This window comes from Plecotus auritus, assembly GCF_963455305.1.
Source record: "Plecotus auritus genome assembly, chromosome: 7".
Taxonomy (NCBI): Eukaryota; Metazoa; Chordata; class Mammalia; order Chiroptera; family Vespertilionidae; genus Plecotus; species Plecotus auritus.
This window is the reverse complement of record NC_137774.1, coordinates 28,222,677-28,246,038: the sequence shown is the minus strand read 5'-3', so window position 1 is coordinate 28,246,038 and position 23,362 is coordinate 28,222,677. Positions and strand designations below refer to the sequence as shown.

At 44.4% G+C, this 23,362-nt stretch overlaps 1 protein-coding gene across 3 annotated transcripts in view; it reads left to right on the top strand.

Moving 5' to 3' along the window:
- STXBP4 (syntaxin binding protein 4) overlaps window positions 1–21,395 on the top strand; it is a 123,160-nt gene extending 101,765 nt beyond the window's left edge. For 2 of the 3 annotated variants that reach the window (XM_080682382.1, XM_080682384.1), the window contains 2 exons: window positions 2,065–2,122; window positions 21,150–21,395. In XM_080682382.1, the coding sequence (XP_080538508.1) occupies window positions 2,065–2,122; window positions 21,150–21,264 (173 nt within the window). In that variant the 3' untranslated portion in view covers window positions 21,265–21,395. The remainder of the gene's footprint in view (window positions 1–2,064; window positions 2,123–21,149) is intronic. The other variant, XM_080682383.1, reaches the window with a different exon arrangement.
- Window positions 21,396–23,362: the final 1,967 nt, after the last annotated feature.

Here is a 23,362-nt window from a genome sequence, read left to right as displayed (position 1 = left end):
TATATAAATGTGCTGGACAGACAAATAAATTATTTAGACAAAAGTCCTGGTTGTGTTGGGATGCCTTTCGGCTAGACATTTAGATATCTTTGCCTTATTGATCAGAAATCCTGGTATTTCGGGCAATTTTGTTATGAAAACAGGGTTTTTATATATAATCATCAGATCCTTCGTTGCAGATAAGGGCTTGTCAGTGATGAAGGAAGTGATCTGTAGCAAACATACAGAAAACGTGGAGAAAATACATCTACTTAAACAGGCGCAGCACAGCAGCTTATCAGGGTCTGGCTGGCTGAGGACCAGCTGGCAGTGGGCACTGGAGGAGGCATATAGTGTCACTTAGCGGGATTTCAAGAAGCCAGTCAGCCCGGCAGGTGTTGCTCCGTGGTTGAGAATCGACCCAGGAACCACATGCCTGGGTTGCAGACTCGATTCCCAGTGAGGGGCCTTCAGGAGGCAGCCGATCGAGGATTCTCTCTATCGTTGATATTTCTATCTCTCTCCCTCTCCCTTCCTCTCTGAAATCAATAAAAATGTATTTCTTTAAAAAATAAAACTTAATTAATTAATTAATTAAAAAAGAAGCCTGTCAACTGCTTATGCTGAATTCCCAGAAGTGCTCATTTTCTACTTAAAATAGGAACATTTATTCCTTGAGAGAGAAAAGAAACTCCTAGGGGGCCTGTGTTTAGGAAGGAAATAGTTACGAATTTTTGGACAGGGTCTTATTGTATACAACTTGTGTTAAAAGACTGGAGATCAAGATAAAATAAAGCTTGTTTTGTTTTCCTTCATTATAAAAATAACCTTCTGAGAGCTGTTCTCAAAGAACATCCTCTACAAAGCAGTGGTGACAGAGTAAGGTTTTATTTCATCAGATGGTCACAGTTCCTGCATTTTTGCTCTGCCTCCCGCTAAGACTTGGGTAAATGGAAGTTAATGGTTTGTGGCTACAGCCCAGTTACTTTCCTGCACATGGAGTCCGTTCTGTAGCGCGTTAATCTATCTTATACCCATCGAAGGAGCCATGATAAGCTAGTATCAAGGACTGATCTGAAAGGTCAGTTAAACTCCTTAGCAATATCCAGGGATAGAGTAGAGAGATGGAAACCATTCTGTTCTAGAGGGTTCTAATTGTAATATAAGAGAATGTGACTCCCTCAATATGGTATGAGGAGGACAAAAACATACTCTTAACAGAAACATGGCCAAATAACTGCTTGCTTACTTTAGTCTCCATCTCTTTTTTTAAATATATTTTTATTGACTTCAGAGAGGAGGGGAGAGGGAGAGAGAGAGAAATATCAACCATAGAGAGAATCCTTGATCGGCTGCCTCCTGAAGGCCCCTCACTGGGAATTGAGTCTGCAACCCAGGCATGTGTTCTGATGGGGAACTGAACTGTGACCTCCTGGTTCCTAGGTCGATTCTCAAACCACTGAGCCACACCAGTCGGGCAGTCTGTATCTCTTTATAGCTAACTATTCTCAATCCCATGACAAAAATGGAAGCTAAGTTCAGCCAGTTGTCTGGCTGTTTATGTTTAGTGAATAAAATTCTTAATTAACAAAATATAATCCATTGTAAATCACTTTGCTAAGCTTTTAAAGTTCATAAGGAATTCTGTCTTGTCCAAAAGCTGCTTTCAAACTGTGCTGATCCGGCATGCATGCACCATTCCCCGTGGAGCTGAGGTGCAAGGATGCAAAGGGAGCCAATTAAAGAACTTTAGAGCCAGAAGAGTCGAGCAGAGGCCATCTTGTCCACCCTTCTGCCTCCAGGCAAAAACCATCCCCTGCACCCAGAACTTGTACTTGAATCTGGCTGACAAACATGCTCACCATGTAAATGACAAGCAGCTTATCTGTTCAGGACTTATGTATGACGTTTACAAGATGCTGAGTAGGAAAGCTCATCCGAATTGTTTTAATTCCTCCTTTCTAGGAAGTTATTTTGTTCAAGAAATGGTCTCAAATCATTGTAAAGATGTGGGAGTCTGTGTCTGCGCCTCGAAGTTATCTTTGTCATCGTATTGAGTGTATTTTCGGCTTCCTTTCACTCTAGGTCTACCTTATGGGTGGGAGGAAGCTTACACAGCAGATGGAATCAAGTACTTCATCAAGTAAGTACAAGCGTCTCCTCCAAGTAAGCAAGTTTTTCACATCTGGCGGGAACCTGGGAGTTGCAGACGAATCAGCAAAACCAAGACACCCTCTTGGAGGTTACAGAAATTAGAAACAAGAAATGAAGGCTCACCATTTTCACTTCATGTGATTTAAATGCTAATATCAGATATCATTTGGGGAACAAAATTTAAAAAATAATTTCAAGGGGAACATCAAAAAATTGGAACATGGTCATCATTAGAACTTAAATAGTGACCGCTTGGATTCACTTCTGGCTTAAGGTATTAATATTTGTGAAAAGTTAATCTAATGAAAGCCCCACTTAAAACTCCCTCCTCAATAATAGTTCTAAGAATGAACATTCTTAATGCTTTACAATCTGCACAGTTCATTTACCTGCAAATACTTTTTGAACATTTGCCATGTGCCAGGCAGTGGTTCATGCCTTGCAAATTCCATAGTGAAATATACAGAGTAGATCCCTGATACCATGGAGTTTACATAATACTGAGGGAATAAGTAATTGAAGAGACAAATGAGATGGTATATGAGCAAGCCTATCTTAATGGATTCTCAGAACACCCTTTTATATGTACCTTATTCTCCCTGTTTGATAATAAGAGCCTAGAGTGGTTGCCAAAAATCCACAGCCACGAAGTTACCAACCCAGAATAGAATCTGTCTTCTAACTCCAGGATTCTCCCTAATAGACTAGACCAGTGGTCGGCAAACTGCGGCTCTGTTGACTAATGAGTTTGCCGAACACTGGACTAGACTGTGGCCAATAGAGACCTGTCTTTGAAAGGAATACATTTTCTAGCTGCTGACCTGGTTAGCTTTACCTTGGACAAAGCAATCTGGTATACTTCCACTATGTTTGGGACCATTCTTTTCATGTCAGATTTGGGTTTTGAGGGCAAAAAGGGGGACTCCTGACAGACTCCTAAGATCCCAAGAGACTCCCTGAGTTGTCCTTTTTAACTAATACCTGCTGTGCATTTGGGGAGGAAGAGGGAGGCATTCTTGCTGTCCTTTCAGATGTGCAGGTATTTTCCAAAACAATAGCCAGATTTTGGATTCTCAGGCTCTATGACTTGACACAGATTCCAACATCTCCCTTCACCCCAGTTTTCCCATCAGGGAAATATTACCTGCTTTATAAAGTTGTTCAATGTTAAGTACGCATTTAGCATAGAACTTTGAACATAGTAGGTGCCCAATAAGTACTCAGAAATTTACAATATGGAGAAATCGTCTTGCTGGGGGGAAAAAAACAAACATGAAAAATAATTTAACTATTAACAACATTGCGAATTCAAAAGCTTCATATTTGAAAATATTTAAGAAAAAATTAGGGGTAAACTTGTCAAAGTATTGTCATGATATATTTTTTCTTGTGGTCTCCAGCAAAAAGTAATTCATACAGCAGAGGTGTGGTTTGTAACCTACAGAGGGCAAGGGGACTGATGGAGCAGAGGACCCAGGAATTCCATGCATAGATCACATTTAGCCCCTTACTATTCACTTCCAGAATCGTAGCTCTTCTGGAAGGGAAGTTTCACTCTGATATGCTGAGTTAGCTATGGTTAGTTCTTGGACGATTGAATCACTGGGCTTTCAGGATGGCAGGAAAATGGAAAACAGCATTCAAATCTGCTTTGGTTTCTTTCTCATAATAACTTTGTAACAAATAAGGGAAAAGATATGGGGGTGGCGAAGGAAATAAGCATTTATTGGGCATTAGCTGGTGTCGAATAGCCAGGCATATGTTAGGTTTATTTTTCTATGCATCGTGTCATTAAATCCTCCTAACAATGTGGAAAGTGGACACCACTCGGCTCTTATAAGGATGGTATTCTGATGGTGGTTAGCTGCCTCCTGCCCTCAGCCATGCCTGTCTTCTAGAAGGTCCCCAAAGAAATGCCTGGTCAAAGAAAGGCAAACTAGTATTCATTATTAACTGGGGTTCTGAGTTCAAAGGCATTTGGAAAATGGCAGTGAATGAGTGTGGACCCTGTGGGGACTCTTTGCTACACTTAGCCTTAGCCGTCCGTCAGTGTATTCCAACCAAAAGGTGAGGTCAGGGCCCAACTAGTGTCATAGGAGGAAAGGATACGAAAGGATCATCGCCAACTACCAAGGAAAAGGAGGGAGCAGGAGACCGCCAGCAGAGAGCGAGTGTGCCCCATGGCCTGTTACCAGCTGGCTTACGCGGCTGTCCTTTGCAGACGGAACACTAGCCTGGCCTGGGGCTCCCTCCTGCTGGTGGGAGAATAGCCCCCGAGCAGAAGAGAGAAGAGAAGGAATACACAAGTCCTTTGCCTGCCCTGAGATCTAACTCACAGTTCCTGTGGAAGGAATAGAAAGAGACACTACATTTATATAGTGGACTCCGGTCTAGAAAATGTACCCCTTGGAGTGTGCTTTGGAAGGTCATCAATTGTTTTCTTTGACCTTTATATCGACTCATAAGGAAAGCAGGAAAGAGGTAATAAGACAGATTGGTTCCCAAAGGACAATGGTGGGCGTCATTGTCTCACCATTACAGTCTGAGAAACTGTGTGGAGAGGAGACTAAACCTATCAAGGTTACACAGCAGGAAAATCACACAGACCCGGGGTTGTCTGCTCCATAGCCACCCCTGCCCCACCACGCACACGCACACGCACATGCACACGCACATGCACACACTGCACCTCCTCCATTTCCTTATTTTAATATAGTATGTTTACATGTGACAAAGAAGACATTTTAAGCAGATCTTCATTTAGGAAGAACTCTATACTTTATTCATTTTAAAACAGCAGATTAGAAACTTATTTCCAAGAATGAGTACTTATCTCCTGGAGATCAGAAAGATCAAGTTAGTAGAGATAAGAAAAATCTAACGCTACACCAGTGCTTCCTTTCGCAGCCTCATGGAGGAACAGGGTGCATACCAGGAATTGGGTTTGGGGGGAGTGGGGTTGGCTAGAAATAAACCCTATTCAAGCACCTACCCTTATTTTACCTTTATTCTTTATGAAAGTCTTACTTAATAAGTGTTACATACTTCCCTACCTTTCAGGCTACTGAACAAACACAAATTATTGCAAATGTCCATCTTATACATAATACAGTGAGTTCTGCAGAGGGATATTAAGCCGTAGAAGCTAGAATATAGATACAGCGGTCACTTCTCTGCTCTCAACATGCCTGTCTATCCCCTCACCCCACTCTTCTTTTTTATCCTCTACACACTTCACCCTCTTCCCCAGGAGTTTCTTATTTGAAGAGGACAGGACACCAGATAATCAGACTAAGTTGAATTGCTTGTCAGTAGCCCTTGAGGTGTGTCTGCAGGGGTTTGTGTGTGAGTCAGATACATACGTTCCGGTATAGGTGCCTTCCATCAGGAAGGTCGTGTGGTAGAGGGGAAAGAAGAACATGGGCCTTGGAGTGGGAGGGACCGGGTTCAAATGCTGGTGTCTCTGTAGAATAGGTGAATGACGGACACGTGGGCTTAACCTCTCTGAGCTTTAATTCCCACATTGACGAGATGGAAAGAATGTTAGTGCTTGCCAGGCTAGCGTTCCTGTCCAGAATGAATGAGCTTATGTATGAAAAGAGCCTATCATAGCACCTGACCCAAATTAGCCACTTCTAGCCAAGGTGCGCCCCCCTCACTCCCTCACTGACTCTAACATTTGATGGGCTTACTTGTTGGCTCTTAGCTGCGTTCAGATAGATGATTCCGCCAGAGAAGTAGTGTCTGCATAAACAAGCACCTACTCTGTGCCTTTCTTGGAACTTGGTTTTTTTGGTGTGTGTGTGTTTTTTTTTTTTTTTTTTTGCTTTTTGTTTTGTTTTTTTAATCTTCATCCTCCCACTACACCAACCAAAATTTGAGCCTGGATAGCCTGTGCTGGTTTTTGAGGTAGGAGTGGTTCATTTACCAGGTTAATGTACTTTGGAGGCAAGGAATAACGAGTAATTAATTCAGGTTATTACCTCTCTCACCTTGTGATTGAAATCACCCTCCGGAACACCAGAAGAGGTGATGGTCTGTAGACACAGTCTTTCCCCTGAGATTGACATCTGTCACTGGCATCCCAGAAATTGAATTGTTACCTCTGTGGCTTCCGCCACACCTCAGGCAGAGGAATAACTGTCAGTGCTGTCCCAAGAATGTCCAGAGACAGATATTGTCCTCACTGAACATCCCCGTCCATTGCACAACTATTAATACTTCGTGGTCATCTACTTAGGTTCTGACTCAGGGGAAGAAAGCATTGCACCTGATGTAAACAAGTTTATTCCAAGTGTTGGTGTTATGCAAAGAGCCGAGAAAACCTCAGCATATTGTTTGCCGATTCCAAAGAAATAACCCCCGGAGGACTGGCCGTGAAAGACATGGGTGTACTAGGACTTGCCTGTGCACCGATGGCGGCTGGCCCGTGAAGTTTTCCATCATACAGGAGAGTGGGAGTGGATTCTGCCACCCAAACTTTCCAAGTACCGTGTTATATAGAGTCCAGAAAACACAGCACACAGCACGCAGGCTGTTTCTCTGCAGCTGTTTACCGTCTGCACTCACATCACAAGCAGGTTCTCCCTGGCCCAGCAGCTGGCCAGGCTCCCGAGGTCTCACAGTCCTACGGATGGCCTTCACCATGCCCTTAGGGAGGGCCCCATGTTCTCACATACCACACACGTGGCCTTGCTAGAGTGTTTCATAGAACTAAGAACATGTATATCTCCTATGTGTATGTGTATACCAATATGTGTGTGCACATATGTATATAGGCAGGGCTTGCTCACTTGATATATATGTGAGCATTCAAGGGAAAATGTTCTTATTTTTTCCTTAGAGAGAGAGTTGCAGCATTCTTAAATTTAATGACAAGTGTCAGCTGTTTGATGGTGCTATAATGAAGTTATCTGATTAACGACCATTTTTCTACTTACCTTCTTATCTTCCCTTTGAAGTTGTATACTGTTCCACATTTATAGTGGTCTTTGGTATGACTCCGCTTTACAAGTTCATGCACTTTTATCTGTATGTTACATAATTTTACAAAACCATTATGAGAGTTATGTCTGATGGTGAAAGTGAATTTAAATATTACAAATTAGACAGCTGCTACATTGCTTTCATTGTACTCTTACTTTTTATGGAAAGATTCAGACTTACAATGATCAGTGATCCTTGTTGTACTAATTCTCTATTGCTGCATAATAAAATTCCCCCAAGGTCTGCAGCTTCAAACAGTACATATTTATTCTCTCACCGAGTTTCAGAAAGTGGACCATCCAGGTGTGGTTTTGCCGGGTCAGCGTGGCTCTCTCTGGTTTTCTCCGGAAAATGCAGTCAGGCTGCTGGCTGGGGTGGGCATTGCAGAGTGGCTTAGCGGGACCAGCGCATCTGTGCCAAGCCCACATGGGACTGCTGGCGGGAGTCTCATTTCCTTGCCACGATGTGGACCTTGCTCCATAGGGCCACAGGGCTGCTCCCAGCATGATGCTCGCTTCCCCCCAAGCAAGAGGCGAGAAAAAGTGAGAGCAAGAACATCAAGACCAACACAACCTTCTATAGCCAGTGCCTTCTATGACCAGTCTCCGAAGTGATGACATGCCATCACTCTGCCATACGCCATTGGTCACACAGACTCACCCTGGTACACTGTAGGCAGCAGCTACCCAGGTGTGAGTGAGGTCACTGGGATCTATGTTAGAGGATGCCCACCACAGTGCTGTTTCACAATGTACTGCGTGTGCAGCATATCACGTTTATATACCATCTATACAGCTGTATAAACAATACAATTCTCAATATCAGACACGTGCTTCAAACATAAAATTATGCTTTGGTGATTTTTCAAGTAGGTATAATCATTTCTCTTTAAAAGTTTCTTACACTTGGTTTATACTTCTCTGTCCACTCATTTGTGCTGACATGCCTTTATGTCAGATCCTAAAGTCTGAGACGTTGCTGCTCACGCTGTAAATCCTGTTCTCTGTTCCAGAGGAAGCGTTGTACTTACAGCATCAGAGATGCATGGCAGTGGAATCTGGGGTGTCTGTGATTTCTCCATAAAACAAGTTTCTATCTAGAGCAGAGAAAGCCAGTGGGTTTCAGCTCACTCTCTCAAGGGTAGTTGTTACGAATTCTGAGGCCACATTCACCCTCACTGCTATGGGCCATGATCCATGAGGGATGTCTGCTCTGCAGTGGAGGGGAATGAACAGGCATGTAAGACATGTGCCATAACTGTGCAGTCATTGGTCTTCTAGAACATGTAGCTAACACAGGAACTCTGCCAGGATGGACAGCAATAATGCAAATAGTAGGCTGGAATAACAAACAATGCCAGCACCCACTCCCCAAGTTCTTATGAGATAGTATTTAAGTGCTTTGCTTTTATGTCCCTAAAAGGATTTCCAGTAGGCATAGTTCTTCGCATTTATCAAAAGTCAGGGTCCATTAATGACTCTTTTTTAAAAAATATATATTTTTATTGATTTCAGAGAGGAAGGGAGAGGGAGACATAGAAACATCTCAATGATGAGAGAGAACCATTGATCATCTGCCTCCTGCACACCCCCAACTGGGGATCAGGTCCACAACCCGGGCATGTGCCCTGACCGGGAATCGAACCATGAACTCCTGGTTCATAGGTCAACGCTCGACCATTGAGCCATGCCAGCAGGGCTATTAATGACTCTTAAATCATGGTCTGAATTGGGTTAGGATATCCTATCAGGTTGTTCCCATGTAGGAAAGAATGTGGATCATAACCTGTATATGAATAAAATTGTCCTTGTCAGCCTACCATGCTAATTAAGGGGTTAAGTTACAGCGTGTTAAATCATTTCTTTAAAAATAGAAAACACGAAGAAAAATTGGAAGTTATATTACCTCCTGACTTTATTTTGCAAGTAGAGCCTACCTTTGGTAATTCTAACCTAATTAGAAGTTAAGGAGCTGTGAGAAGGGAGAATGGAGAGGAAGGGACAGTTTCCAGATTGGAAATAAAAAGCTACTGTTTTTCACTTCTAAATTCGTGGCAGATTACTGTAACTCCACTTTAGTGGACACTGTCAGGAGCCCTTCTACTGAAAACCTCATTAATTCGGCTGCTTTGATTTTTGAGGAGTTAAGAAATACCCATTGGCAACCCGCTAAAGTCTGAGGCTCACTTGATGGGGCGTTAGGGAAATTTCTATGCACCTAACCCAGCCTTGGGCAAACTATGGCCCGCGGGCTGGATCCGGCTGTTCTATCCGGTTCTCTTGCTCTCCCCTCCGCTCCTTTACTTTGAATTTATATTAGTTCACACAAACACTCCATCCATGCTTTTGTTCCGGCCCTCCAGTCCAGTTTAAGAACCCATTGTGGCCCTCGAGTCAAAAAGTTTGCCCACCCCTGACTAACCTGAGCCTATATGAGGAGAAGGCATGTAGGTTCCTCACTATCTTTTGCATGTATGAGAATCCTGAGCATTTTATTAACAAGACTATAATGAAGGAAGAAATATGGACCTCTTTAAATATTTTGTCCCCAAATATTTCTTAGCTATGAATACATTGTAAGGTATCGAAATCACTAGTTTGGATGTAGCCATCAGTGTGGCATCTGGCTTCGAGTATCCAGTAACTAGTCTAGTGCCTGGTATGTGTAGGGACTGAATAAATATTCATTAATGAATGAATGCTGTCATTGGCAATTTGGAGAAGCAATTGGCGAGAAAAAAATATATGCGCATTAGTATCAGACAGACTGGATTCTGTTGTTTTCGCCACCATTTTTTGAGTGTGACCCTGGTATAATTGGTATTATTTCAACTGTCTGTACTTCCCCTTCTCATCCAAAAGCAAAAATAGTGATTTCTATCTCAGGATTGTTTTGAGAATTGAATAAAACAAGGGATGTAAAACCCTGGCAAGATATCTGGCTCATGCAGAGTGATGAACAGATGTTAGTTCCTCTCCCTTCCTTACTTTATACTATAGCCACATGCCAATGTCCTTACTTTATACTATAGCCACTTGCCAATGAAGGCATTTTAAACGACAGCCTTGGCGCAGCTGCAGATAGAAACCAGTGGCCACAGCCTACACTTATGCCACTTTCCGGCCAGTCAGAAACCCTGTGACAGGAGCAGAGAGGGTGCGTTGCTCAGGAGCCTGAGACAGCTTGCGCTGGGTTTTCTATAAATATCTAGGTAGGGGTAGCAACGTGAAGCGCTGTGTGAGCAACTGTCACTTAAACGAAAGGCCAGCCAGCTGGCTGGGGTTACTCGTAATGGCAAAGCCCACTGAAATGAATAAAACATCCAATCCAGACAGCCGGCATCAAACTCTCTCCCCACTTAACCGATGACAGGTGGAACTGAGGTCGGAAGTATGTTTGTGGCATCCCATTGGGATAATAGAAGCCAGTCTCTGGGACTGCGTAAAGTACTTTGGAAACTCGTCACCTTTCTGTGGTTATACTTTTTATTTAGCCAGATGTGGAATTCTCTCTGCCCCCACGATCCTTTATTTAAAATTTCCAGCAAATATGAAGCTTTTTGTCAAACACTTTCCCTTAAAAATTTGGTTGCTGGGCCAAAACCGGTTTGGCTCAGTGGATAGAGCATCGGCCTGCGGACTGAGGGGTCCCAGGTTCGATTCCGGTCAAGGGCACGTAACTTGGTTGTGGGCACATCCCCAGTAGGAGGTGTGCGGGAGGCAGCTGATCAATGTTTCTCTCTCATCGATGTTTCTAACTCTCTATCCCTCTTCCTTCCTCTCTGTAAAAAATCAATAAGATATATTAAAAAAAAAATTTTTTTTGGTTGCTGGATTAGTCGGCTAGGGCTGCCGTAACAAAGGAGCCCAGACTGATGGCTTACATCACAGAAGTCTATTTTCCCACAGTTCTGACAGCCAGATGGCCACCATCAAGGCGCCGTCAGGACTGGTTTCTGGTGAGGCATGTCTTCCTGGGATATAGGCAGCTACCTTCTCACTGTGCCCGCCCGCACATGGGCTGTCCTCTGAGAACTTACGGAGAGAGATCTCTGGTGTCCCCTTCTTCCAAGGACAGTAGTCCCGGGGCCTCACCGCCATGACTTCACCGGAGGTCCTATCTCCAAATGTAACCACTTAGGGTTAGGGCTTTGACATATAAATCGAAGCGGGTAGGGCACAATTCAGTCCGTAATAGTTCCTTTCCATAAGATCTCTAGCACCTTCCTTTGCTTCCTCCAATAATCTCCTTAACAATGCAGTATATAGTCTTTATTCTTCTACATTTACTAAGTTTTCAGCAAATTGCAAGAGTTAATCCAAACCGGGGCCTTTTCCCTTAGGCCCTATAGAGTCTTTAGTGGAAGAAACAGCTGAAGGGACGGGGGAGTGTGGCAAACAGAATAATGGCTCTCCAGCGATGTCCACATGCTAATCCCTAGAACCTTTGGATGCATTAGGTTACATGGTAAAGGGGCATCAAGGTTGCAGGTGGAATTAAGGTTGCGAATCAGCTGACCTAAAACTAGGGAGTGTTGCCTATATTATCCAGGTGGGTCCAGTCTAATCACTTGCTTCCTTTAAGAATGGAAGAGGGAGGCAGAAGGAGAGTCGGAGAAAGAGATGGGACGGTGAGAGCAGGGTCAAAGACATGCTGTGTTGCTGGCTTTGAAGATGGGGCCATACGCCATGGAGTGTGGGTGGTCTAGAAAAGCTGGAAAAGTATGGAAATGTTGTGGACCCCTCTCCCCCAGACAAGAATGTATCTTGGCCAGGACCTTCATTTTAGCCCAGTTGAGACCCATGCCAGACTTCTGAGCTACAGAACTGTAAGCCAGTAAATTTGTGTTGTTTTAACCAAGTTTTTGATAATTTGTTGCTACACCAATAGAAAACTAATACAGGGAGTTAGAGGTGGAGGGGAGAATGTGATGGTGGTGGTGATGGTGAACCGAGAATGCGTCAGGCATGGAACTGGGGGATTTATATATGTTGTCCCTTCACACACTATTGAAGCAGGTATTCTAAGTTTTCTAGATTAGGAAACCGAGACTCAGAGTCCCAGTAGCTTTTCCAGAGACAAGCAGGTAACCAAGTTGGTAGGTACACGGGCCACCTGGAACTTCAAACCAGGTCTGCAGTAGTCCTGCTTTGCAGTGCCTTAAAGCTCACATACCAGTCAATGCAGGGATTCCTGCTTGAAGGAGGGCTTATTTTTTTTTTGGATGGTGCTTTTGAAAGCTCAGCGTCTTCTAGTTCATGGCTCTACCATTCCCTACCGTCTCAGTGTCCTCTGCATTCAGTTTGTAACCTCTGGCCCAGAGACAAACATCAATTCTCTTACCTTGCATTGATGGGAACTAGACACATGCTTACATTAGGCTGTAGTGGGAGCTGGGAAATGTAGTCTCTGCCTGGGCAGCTGCCTCCAGGTTACAGCTCTACAATACGTAACAAATACACCAGCTACAAAAGTCTATATAATGTGTTTATTAGTGTATAATAGTCCAGTGTGTAGGTATCAGTTTCAGTAGGACATGTTCTTTGAGTTCTTCTGTATTTTTTTAAATATATTTTATTGATTTTTTACAGAGAGGAAGGGAGAGGGATAGAGAGCTAGAAACATCGATGAGAGAGAAACATCAATCAGCTGCCTCCTGCACACCCCCCAGTGGGGATGTGCCCGCAACCAGGGTACATGCCCTTTACCGGAATCGAACCCGGGACCCTTCAGTCCGCAGGCCGACGCTCTATCCACTGAGCCAAACCGGTTTCGGCTCTTCTGTATTTTTTGACCTATCCTATTTGAAAACAGCAGCAATTTTTAAGAGTTACCAGAGTTGTAATCTGTGACTATAGTATACTTTCTTTCTTTGAAAAATTAATTAATTGGACCTGGCATGTTTTGCCAACGATTTAAGCCTTTGTATACAGTATATTTGAAAAATATAATTGATATTTCCATATTTTTAGGAATTTTCTTTTCATTGTTCTAGTTTTGCAAGTCTAGTAAGATAGCAATTGTTTTTACATTATTATACATAAGTAGGATTTTACTGTACCTTTTGATTCTTGTAATATAATTTGATATCTGAGATCTAAAGATTTTTAAGTTAAGGTCATTGCCGCATAACGAAGTTTAGGTCAGTGCCACACCACGTGTATGACGGCGATCAGGCGTCCTCAAACTACGGCCCGCGGGCCACATGCGGCCCGCCGAGGACATTTATCCAGCCCGCTGGGTGCCGCTGCCTGTCCTGCTTAGCAGCCGACTCGTCCTGGGCCCGCAGTGCACATAGGAATTTGTTCATAGTTTTTTTTTAAAACTATACTCCGGCCCTCCAATGGTCTGAGGGACAGTGAACTGGCCCCCTGTTTAAAAAGTTTGAGGACCCCTGCTTAAGACTATAATGGAGCCAAAAATTCCTATCACCTAGAGATGTAGCTGTTGCAGTGTTGTAGCGCAACACATTACTTCCAGGTTTGCTGTGATGCTGGTGTAAAATATGTTACTTGTTTGTGTACTCACTATAGTGTACTTTTTTTTTTTAATTGTTTGAAGTATTACAAATAGTAGTACATATGTCTCCTTTTTTTTTTTCCTTCCCCATTGACCTTCCCCCGGCCTCCCCTTCCCCCCAGTACATGCCCTTACCTGCCCCCTCCCCCCAGTGTTTTTTATCCATTGGTTATGCTTATATGCATGCGTACAAGTCCTTCGGTTGATCTCTTACAGCCCCCCCCCAACCCCCCCGCAACCTCCTCTGCCTTCCCACTGTAGTTTGACAGTCTGTTCAATGCTTCTTTGCCTCTGTATCTATTTTTTCCCCCCATTTCATTCCTTTAAAAAATCTTGCCTCTGCAGACTAGAAATAATCATATAATAACAAAAAATGTTTGAGTCCCAATTATAGTGTACTTTTTATCATTATTTTTATCCTTCCTGCTTTCAAAAAAAGTACGTTTGCTATAAAACAGTGCTATGTTACTGCGGTAGCAGCCTCCCATGTCTCTTGTTTACCGTGTCTCCTGATCACACCATTTTCTCTGTGCTTGATTTAATCTCGTGCTGTTTTGTACAGTAACATGCTGTACAGGCTTGTAGCCTAGGAGCAGTGCGCTATCCCGTACAGCCTAGGTGTGCAGTAGGCTGTGCCGTCCAAGTTTGTGTACGTGTACTCTGTGATGTTCGCGTAGCGACAAAACTTCTAGCGACGCGTTTCTCTGAACATGGTCCCTGTTAGGCAGTGCGTGACTGTAATTGGATTTTTGAATTTTCAAAAGGTATCTTATGTATTTTTTTATAGAAAGTGTCATAAATATATAATAAAAATAAAATTTGTTTTCAAAACTTTGAAGATTTGGATGGGGTCCTGCTAATACTTGATTAGAGCCTCGCTGGATTTTCAAATTCCTAAGTACAGAATGCTCAGCATGTTCTGAGAAATATTCATTTTGATTTTAGCAGTATATTTTCAAAGTTATGTAAGAGGGAAGTCTTTATATACCAGTGGGAACAATCCGCCTGTAATTTTCTCTTACACATGTTTGGAATGGATACTTCGTATTACTAATCTATAGCCATTCTCATAACCAGTATCTGATAAGATTACATGCTGACTTTTTTAAAAATATATATATTTTATTGATTTTTTTACAGAGGGGAAGGGAGAGGGATAGAGAGTTAGAAACATCGATGAGAGAGAAACATCAATCAGCTGCCTCCTGCACACCCCCTACTGGGAATGTGCCCGCAACCAAGGTACATGCCCTTGACCGGAATCGAACCTGGGACCCTTGAGTCCGCAGGCCAACGTTCTATCCACTGAGCCAAACCGGTTAGGGCCATGCTAACTTTTTAATAATTTTATTGCCATGATTCGCTTTTTGTTCTTACCAGCTAATTTGTTTTAAATTGGAATTATTTTTTTAAGTATGAATCTTTTATTGTCATTAGTACTTTCAGTTTATGGCCAGTAGTAAAATTTTCTAGTGTTTTTAAGTTACTGGTGGCAAAAACAGTTTGAATTAATATATATTCACTTATTTGTTCTCATTTTCTAGTTCATATGAATGTTATATACTTAAGTTAGCTCGCCCCCCTGCCCTGGCTGGGTGGCTCAGTTGGTTGGAGCATTGTCCCGTATACCAAAAGGTTGCGGGTTTGATTCCTGGTCAGGGCACATATCTGGGTAGGAGGTTCAGTCCCTGGCATACTGGGTGCATACGGGAGGCAACCAATGAATGTTTCTCTCTAACACAGGGGTGGGCAAACTTTTTGACTCGAGGGCCACAATGGGTTCTTAAACTGGACCGGAGGGCCAGAACAAAAGCATGGATGGAGTGTTTGTGTGAACTAATATAAATTCAAAGTAAAGGAGCGGAGGGGAGAGCAAGAGAACCCTCCGCTCTTTCGGCTCCGTGGGCTGGATAGAACAGCCGAACGGGCCGGATCCAGCCCTTGGGCCGTAGTTTGCCCACAGCTGCTCTAACATCAATGTCTCTCTCCTTCCCTTCCTCTCTCCCTCCATTTCTCCCTCTGTTCCTTCCATTCTTTCTAAAATGAATGGAAACATATCCTCGGGTTATGATTTAAAAAAAAAAAAAGAGCATGCCCCGCCCCCCAATAAAAGAGCATTGGAAGTTAATTACTTTGGCTCATTATTCTGCAGCTTTATATTAAACATGATTAAATAATACTTAAAATCGTGTTAACTTCACAATGTTATATAAATAGTACCATCTACAATGGAAGAATAACAAAAGGGTCTCTTTCATCACAGACAGTTATAAGAATGAATTTCTACAAAATGAGTAGACTTTTTATCTTTAAACCACTTTTCTCTTAATATGCTGCCCTAAATTTTTGAAAGAAAGCATTTTGCATGCTAGGAGGTAAGAAACACAAGGAGAGTCATTATAATGAAATTTAAATAATTCACATTTCTCTGCCAATAAAATAAAGCATGTTCTGTTAGGTGTTTTTTTTTAATAAGCTCTAAATTATGTCATACAATTTACTATTATTATAGAAGGAAAAACTCAACACAGTCATCTTCCCAAATCAAATATTAATGTTTTCCAACAACAGATTTGGCGATCATTCAGAGGCAAGTAATATGATCATTTTTATATTTTCAAATATATCTGAACGGCTGCTGATGGCTCCCCAAATCAGGTCAGATGCACTCTCTGCAGGCACATTGGCCAGAGGTACTTCATGTTCCAAGGGAAGATGTTCATTTCACAGTCAGCTTCATCTATTTTCCAGGCCTCTACATTTTTCATACTAAGTAGCAGCATCTCACTCTATGAACCACAGGGTCTTTATTAATTAAACAGCATCAACAGGGCTGATTTATTTTCTCTCTTCTCAGTCGAATTACCAAGCACATAAACCGGGGAGCAAACATTTCGAATGCTCTCCAAGCCAGTCGATCTGGGATGAACTCATCATACAGCGCTCACTAGGACATAAAAAACTGAACAGTAAACACACAGATGCCCCATTCCATCATCATAGGAAGAATTCCAAGCTTTTCTCACAGTAATCAAAAAGCCCTAGTTATCCATCAAGCTAGCCACGGTCATTAATTGAATGTATATTCATTGCCAGGCACTGTCCATGCCTCACCTGATTCAGAAGCATTGGCTCTGGAGGTTTTTACAGAAAACCTGGGTGAAAAGTGTGCTTGACACATAGAGCACTCTCTCTGCTGCTGAAGTTTTATTTTTTTTCTCGTAGTAGCTGTTCTAATTGCATATTTGGTATTTAGGTGTGTGTTTTTAAAATGTCCAGACAAGCCCAGCCAGTGGCTCAGTGGTTGAATGTTGCTCTATGGACTAGGAGGTCACAGTTCAATTCCCGGTCAGGGCACATGCCCAGTTGAGGGCTCAATCCCCAGTGTGGGACGTGCAGGAGGGCAGTCAATCAATGGCTCTCTCTCATCATTGATGTTTCTATCTCTCTCTCCCTCTCTGAAGTCAATAAAAATCTATTAAAAAAAATAAAATAAAATGTACAGGAGAGCATATTGGGAGTATAAAATGAATCAATTCATATTTTATGGTATTGTTTTTTTATTTTGAGTAATATAAGGTATTGCTTCATTGCTAAAAAGTGTTTAATGAAGGTTACTGGCAAGGATGAATTTCTGATGGAACTTCCTAAGATATTGTTCAGTCTACTAGTATACTAGTACTTACATTTTTTCTTAGACATTTTGCTTTTCTTTTAAACTAGAGGCCCAGTGCACGAATTCGTGCATGAGTGGGGTCCGTCTGGCCGGCCCCAATCAGGGCGGATTGGGGCTGGGCCTGTCAGGAGGAGGAGATGGCATGAGGTTGGCCGGCCGGCCCTCCTGGATCAGGGCCCCCAATAAGGGCTGGGCCAGCTGGGGGAAGGGGCCGCAGGTGATTGGCCAGTGGGCCCTGCCCCCAATTGGGGTTGGGGGGCCGATTGGGGGTGGGACCAGCCATGGGGAGGGGCTGTGGGCAGTGGGCCAGCCAGCCCTGCCCCTGAATGGGTGGTTGGGGGGTGCTGATCATGGGCCAGCAGCCTGAGGGGAGGGGCCATGGGTGGTTGGCCTGCCAGTCCTGCCCCTGATCAGGGTGGGCGGGCCGATCTGGGGTAGGGATGGGTGGGGGGAGGGGCTGCAGGAGATTGGCAGGCCAGCCCCGCCTCCTATTGGGGTAGGGAGGGCGATCAGGGATGGGGGGCAGCTGGGGGGAGGGGCTGCAGGCCGATCATGATGGTGGAGGCCCATCGGGGGCGTGACTGGCCAGAGGGAGGGGCTGCAGGAGGTTGGCCGCCCAGCTCCGTACCCTATTGGGATGTGGGTGTGCGATCAGGGGCAGGCTGGCTCGGGGGAGGAGCTGTGGGCCTATTGTGGTGGGACAGGCTGATGGGGGCACAGCTGGCGGGGAGGGGGTAAGGGAGGGGTTTTTGGCCAGCAGGCCCGGCTCTTGATTGGGGTGCGAGAGTCTGATTAGGGGCAGACCGGCAGCGGGGAGGGGCCGTGAGGCTGGCCGACGGCCCCACCCCCTTATCGGGCCGGTTCACCAGCCACAGTTGGTGTCATAGCGACCGGTTGTTAGGTTGTTATGGCTGAGAAGTGCTCCATACACCTCCTGGTGACCAGTTGTTGGGTCATTTTGGTCATGAGGCCTCTTGGCCTTTTATTATTATGACTAGAGGCCCATTGCATGAAAATTCATGCATGAGTAGGCCTTCCTTCCCCTGGCTGCTGGCACCAGCTTCCCTCCAGCACTTGGGATCCGGGCTGCATCCTTCTGGCTGCCCACAGGCACCCGGGACTCAGGCTGGCTTCCCTCGGGCCGCCTGCAGGCACCTGGGACCCGGGCTGCCTTCCCTGGGGCTGCCCGCAGGCACCCGGGACCACTGGCTTCCCTCCGTCCCCGCTTCATCAGGAAGGACGTCTGGAATGACGTCTGGTCTAATTAACATATTACCCTTTTATTATTATAGATGGTCAGTTTAATGTTTGCATTTGGGCCCTTATATTTTAAGCATGAGAATATAATTTTTTAAGTCAAATAGGAAAGCATGCACCTGAACTTACCTCTTAGGTCATTGCTCCCATTTTACCTGCTTCACAGAGCTTCCTTCTCTGACAGTCTTCCTTCCCACCCTCCCCAGTTAGGGAACATTGTAGGGGAGGGAGAATTTATAGTCATTAAAGTCTCTTCTTTGGACTAACATACTGTAAATGGGCTGATAAATATTACAGTATATATATATCAAGATTTTAGAATGAGCAAAACTGTCTCATCAGGGTGTTTCCTTTAGCCCTAAACATGGACTTCGCTCAGGACGATGTGTCCTCATTTCCCCTTGCAGTGGCATTCATGCCCCCTTATGTTACACTCACTAGTATTTATTTAAAACCACTTTCCGTTTAGGAGCTTTGCAGCTTTATAAAGGCCTTGCAATGGAGTTAATCTGTGCAGAATCAGCTTCAATAGTAATTCAGCCTCTGAATTAGAAGTTCCATTCAACCACTTGAGATAACAGTCTTGTGGATCACTGTGCAGAGTAACGCGTCTCTGTACCACTTACCCACACTCTGTGGCTGTGAAACTGATGACATCTGGGCCTTACCACCTTCACCTTGATTCTTAAACAGCTTAAACTCTTTTACCCAATCCTGAACCCATCGGTGATGTTCCTCCATGGAAAGATGCACTTTTAATATGTAAACAGACAAGTTGAACAAGTTTTATAGGGGAATATGGATAGAATTTAGAATATAGGGTTGAAAACAACCCAAATGCAATAATGACAGTGAAAGTGACCATTTGTACTAAGTCCAACACTTGCAGTTACTGTCATCGACAGCCAGGAAAGCAAATGCATTTTGTGATGACTCCCACATCGTGTTCTGTAGAACACTAGCCCTGTGTGTGCTCATAAGGGCACGCTAGTTTGAGAACGATTGCATACTCTTGGAGAGTCTGAGAACACAGGTGTATATTAAAGGTTCTGGGAAATCCTGGAATAAAGAAACCTACCTAACTACATCATATCTCAAACTTACTTGACCATAAAATTCTCTTCTTCATGTAAAGATCCTTGGAACACACTTCGGGAAATGTTCCCCTGTAAGGTAGGAGATCCATCCAGAACCACAATCCTATTTGGTCCTCAGAGTGCCAGCGCAGGAGGACTCTCCCTAAGACCTGCTGCTGCTTCTGAGGTGGAGTTTGGATAGGATTGGGGTGGAGGAGACTGAGGTGGGATGGATGAAGGCAGTGGGGTGAACCAGGGCCAGAAAGAATATCCAAGGGAAAGAAACAGATGGCCGTAATCCGAGAAGCTCTGTCCCGCACTCAGGCACTGGGCCAGCAGCGGTGGATTCAGGACACCCATCCAGTTGCAGGTGTGTGGGTTACTAGTGCTGAGAAACGCCGCCCACCAGGTACAGGGCGCACTCTGTGATGTTTCACCACCACCCCAACATGGCCTGCGTCCTGTGTACATCCTTCCCTACCTCTGCTTGTCACCTTCCGGAAACGACTAGTCATCTGTTCTGAGAACAGTTAGGCCCCATAAACTTGGAGAAAAGAATCCATTCCTGCCCTCCAGGAGCTTTATGTGCAGTAAGAAGGCCTAAAAATAAATGCATTTTATCCTACGGCATAATAACAGGTAGAGATGGGCACAGATGGGAGGAAGCCAGAGGGAGATGTGGTTCTTTAGACTCAGTCGCCTAGATCAGTGGTTGGCAAACTCATTCGTCAACAGAGCCAAATATCAACTGTACAACGATTGAAATTTCTTTTGAGAGCCGAAAACTGACTTCTGCGCATGGGCCACGAAGTTTCAATCACATTGTACGTGTGCGCCCGCACGTGCTATTTTGTGGAAGAGCCACACTCAAGGGGCCAAAGAGCCGCATGTGGCTCGCGAGCCACAGTTTGCCAACCACTGGCCTAGATTAACCCAGTGGGAGAGGAAGACTATCGCAGAGAAGGAAGCCCTGGTGAAGCAGGTAAATAACAAAGCATTTCATAGGATGGAGGACGTATCCAAATCAGAAGGCACTGGCTGGCAGTGAATTTTTAGCAAGTGAGCATCTGTGTGGAATTTGTCGTTAGAAAGACCTCTTGGCTGGAGTGGAGCGTGAATTAGAAACGAGCTAGAACAGTGGCAGAGAGACAAGCCATTCAGTGACCCAGGCAGTTGCATCAGAGAAGGAGAGGAAGGAAGAGGGTCCAGAGAGGCTGCCCCAAGGCAGCCACAGAGCTTGCGGCTGGTGACTGTCAGGTAAGGAGAGGCGAGGAATCCACGACGAATCACTCTCCTGCCATTCTTGTTACCACAGGAGAAAACAGACGTGGTTTTTGTTGAACCTTAAAACACGTGTAAGACATTGAAAAGGTTGGATCCGGTTCCACCTGCTTCCCATCCCGGGACTGCAGTCGGTAGAAGCGGTGTCACTGGGCCGAGTACTTGCATGGACGGGTGGGACAAGCTTCCAGATTGTAACTGCGTTCCTTGTTCTCCTCAAGTCATGTAACACAGACCACATCCTGGATCCACCCCGTGGTGAGTGCGCTGAGCCTGTCCTGCTCCGAGGAGAACGAGGAGGACTGCCCCCGGGAGCTCCCTGACCAGAAGAGCTGATGGTTTTCTGCAGGAAGCTGAGTGCCGTGGTCCTCTCCCGTCTCTGTCCACGCGGACAGCTCTCAGACGCAGTGTCTAAAATAGGAATGAACACACTATGGATTCAAGTTGTGAAATGGAGACTGGACTTAGGCTACTTTTGTAAAGCTTCTTGCTATAACTGTGTACATTCACAAGGTCAATTGCCACTACAGTAGTCCTGTAAGAATAATTTAATCCTATATTTTGAAGTCATATATAATGGTACATTTATATATTGTATACTTTTTTATATAGAATTAGATCCTTGTAATTTTCATATACAGTTCTCTATGGAGTGTCTGATACAGTGAGTTCTATAATTATGACTTATGTTGGGCAATTATGTGAACATAGTGAAAGACTTCATTTATTGGGTAATTCACTAACCTTGCACATTTGTATCTTAGGAAAGTGATTTAAGCAAGCTTTTGGGCTTTTTTTTTTTTAGATCACCAACAACTATCTCACAGGCTGCTGAATACTGCCTGCATTTTTATGGGGCTTTCTCATTTACCTAATGCTTTTCTGGCTCTGTTTTCTTTAAACCATCCAGCATACCTAGGAGGCAGAGCCAGTGGGTGATTTCTAGTCTTGTTTTTTCAGTTATGGAAATAGTGGTTCAGAGAAATGAGGCACCTTGTCCTGGAACTGAGGCGCACACCTAAGTCTTCTGATCCTCTGCCCAGCCCTTTGCCCTGCACCCCGCTGTCCCGGCAGTGGGAGGTCACAGCCCCGCACACAGGGCACCTGGGTCTGTTGATGCAGCTGAGCTCCACGCTGTGCTCTCGGGTGGCCACAGAGATTCAGGAGGCACCTCTTCAGCTAAACGTAGCCCCACATCACCCTTCCTCCTCTCCCCCCTCTCCACCCCCGAGCCCTCACCTGGTAGGAACCTTGTTTTGTGATGCTTCATCAGGCTTCTTGCAACAGCTCACATTTTTCCAAAGGGCCTGGCTCCTGCACAGGATCTGCCCGGCTTAGGGTGCCCTTCCCGCGGGCACATGTGAGGGGCGCTGATGTTAAGAAGGGCAGCCAGAATCTCCTCTGCTGTCAGAAGAGATATCCTTGAACTCTTCTGCTCCGAGTTCAAGACTGACCTCATTATTGCTGGTGTCGCCCACCAGCTAATTATGCTTTACCTCTTGTTTTATCTTACCGTCAGGATGCCGGGCCATGTCTGGCGGGAATGAGCATTGAGGTGGAGTGCTAAAGATCATCTCTCAGTGGAATGATTAAACCCGGGGCTGGAAAATGGGGGGAGGAAGTCATTTTCAATGTCCTGGGCATTAGGTACCGACTGAATAAGAACGAGGCATCTATTTTTTTTTTTAATATATTTTATTGATATTTTACAGAGAGGAAGGGAGATGGATAGAGAGCTAGAAACATCGATGAGAGAGAAACATCGATCAGCTGCCTCCTGCACACCTCCCACTGGGGATGTGCCCGCAACCAAGGTACATGCCCTTGACCGGAATTGAACCTGGGACCCTTCAGTCCGCAGGCCAACGCTCTATCCACTGAGCCAAACCGGTTTCGGCAGAGGCATCTATTCTTATCCAGTGTTGTATTTTCAGGTACTACACTTAGAAAGAAAGGGAGTAAGAATCATTCACTGATCAGAATACTTGTTCCCAAAGCACGCCTGGTAACAGAGAAGCTGCTGTTCCTCACTCTGGCCTGTGCTTCCCACTTCCTGGGCCCTGCTGCTGGTGGGTAAGAAGCAAAGAGCTTCTCAGGTGGTCAGAATTGGACAGCTTCTCTTACATTTTTTAATTTTAAAAATAATCTCTTTCCATGAAAAATCAATGAAAAATCAAGTAGTATGGAATTGAATAAAGTTAAAAAAAAAAAAAAAAAAGCCCATCTCACTTTCCAGAGGTGTAGCCGTCACTAATATTTGATGAGTATTTTTACTCAAAGGAAATAAAACTGTTAGGCAGCTTTTCTCTGGCTTACTATATTGTGGTCTGTTTTGTTGTGTGTGTGTGGGTTTTTTTTTTTTCATCTCAATACATAGATCGATGTAATATTTCAAACATCTGCATAAAGTATCACTATCCAGATAACCCTTGTG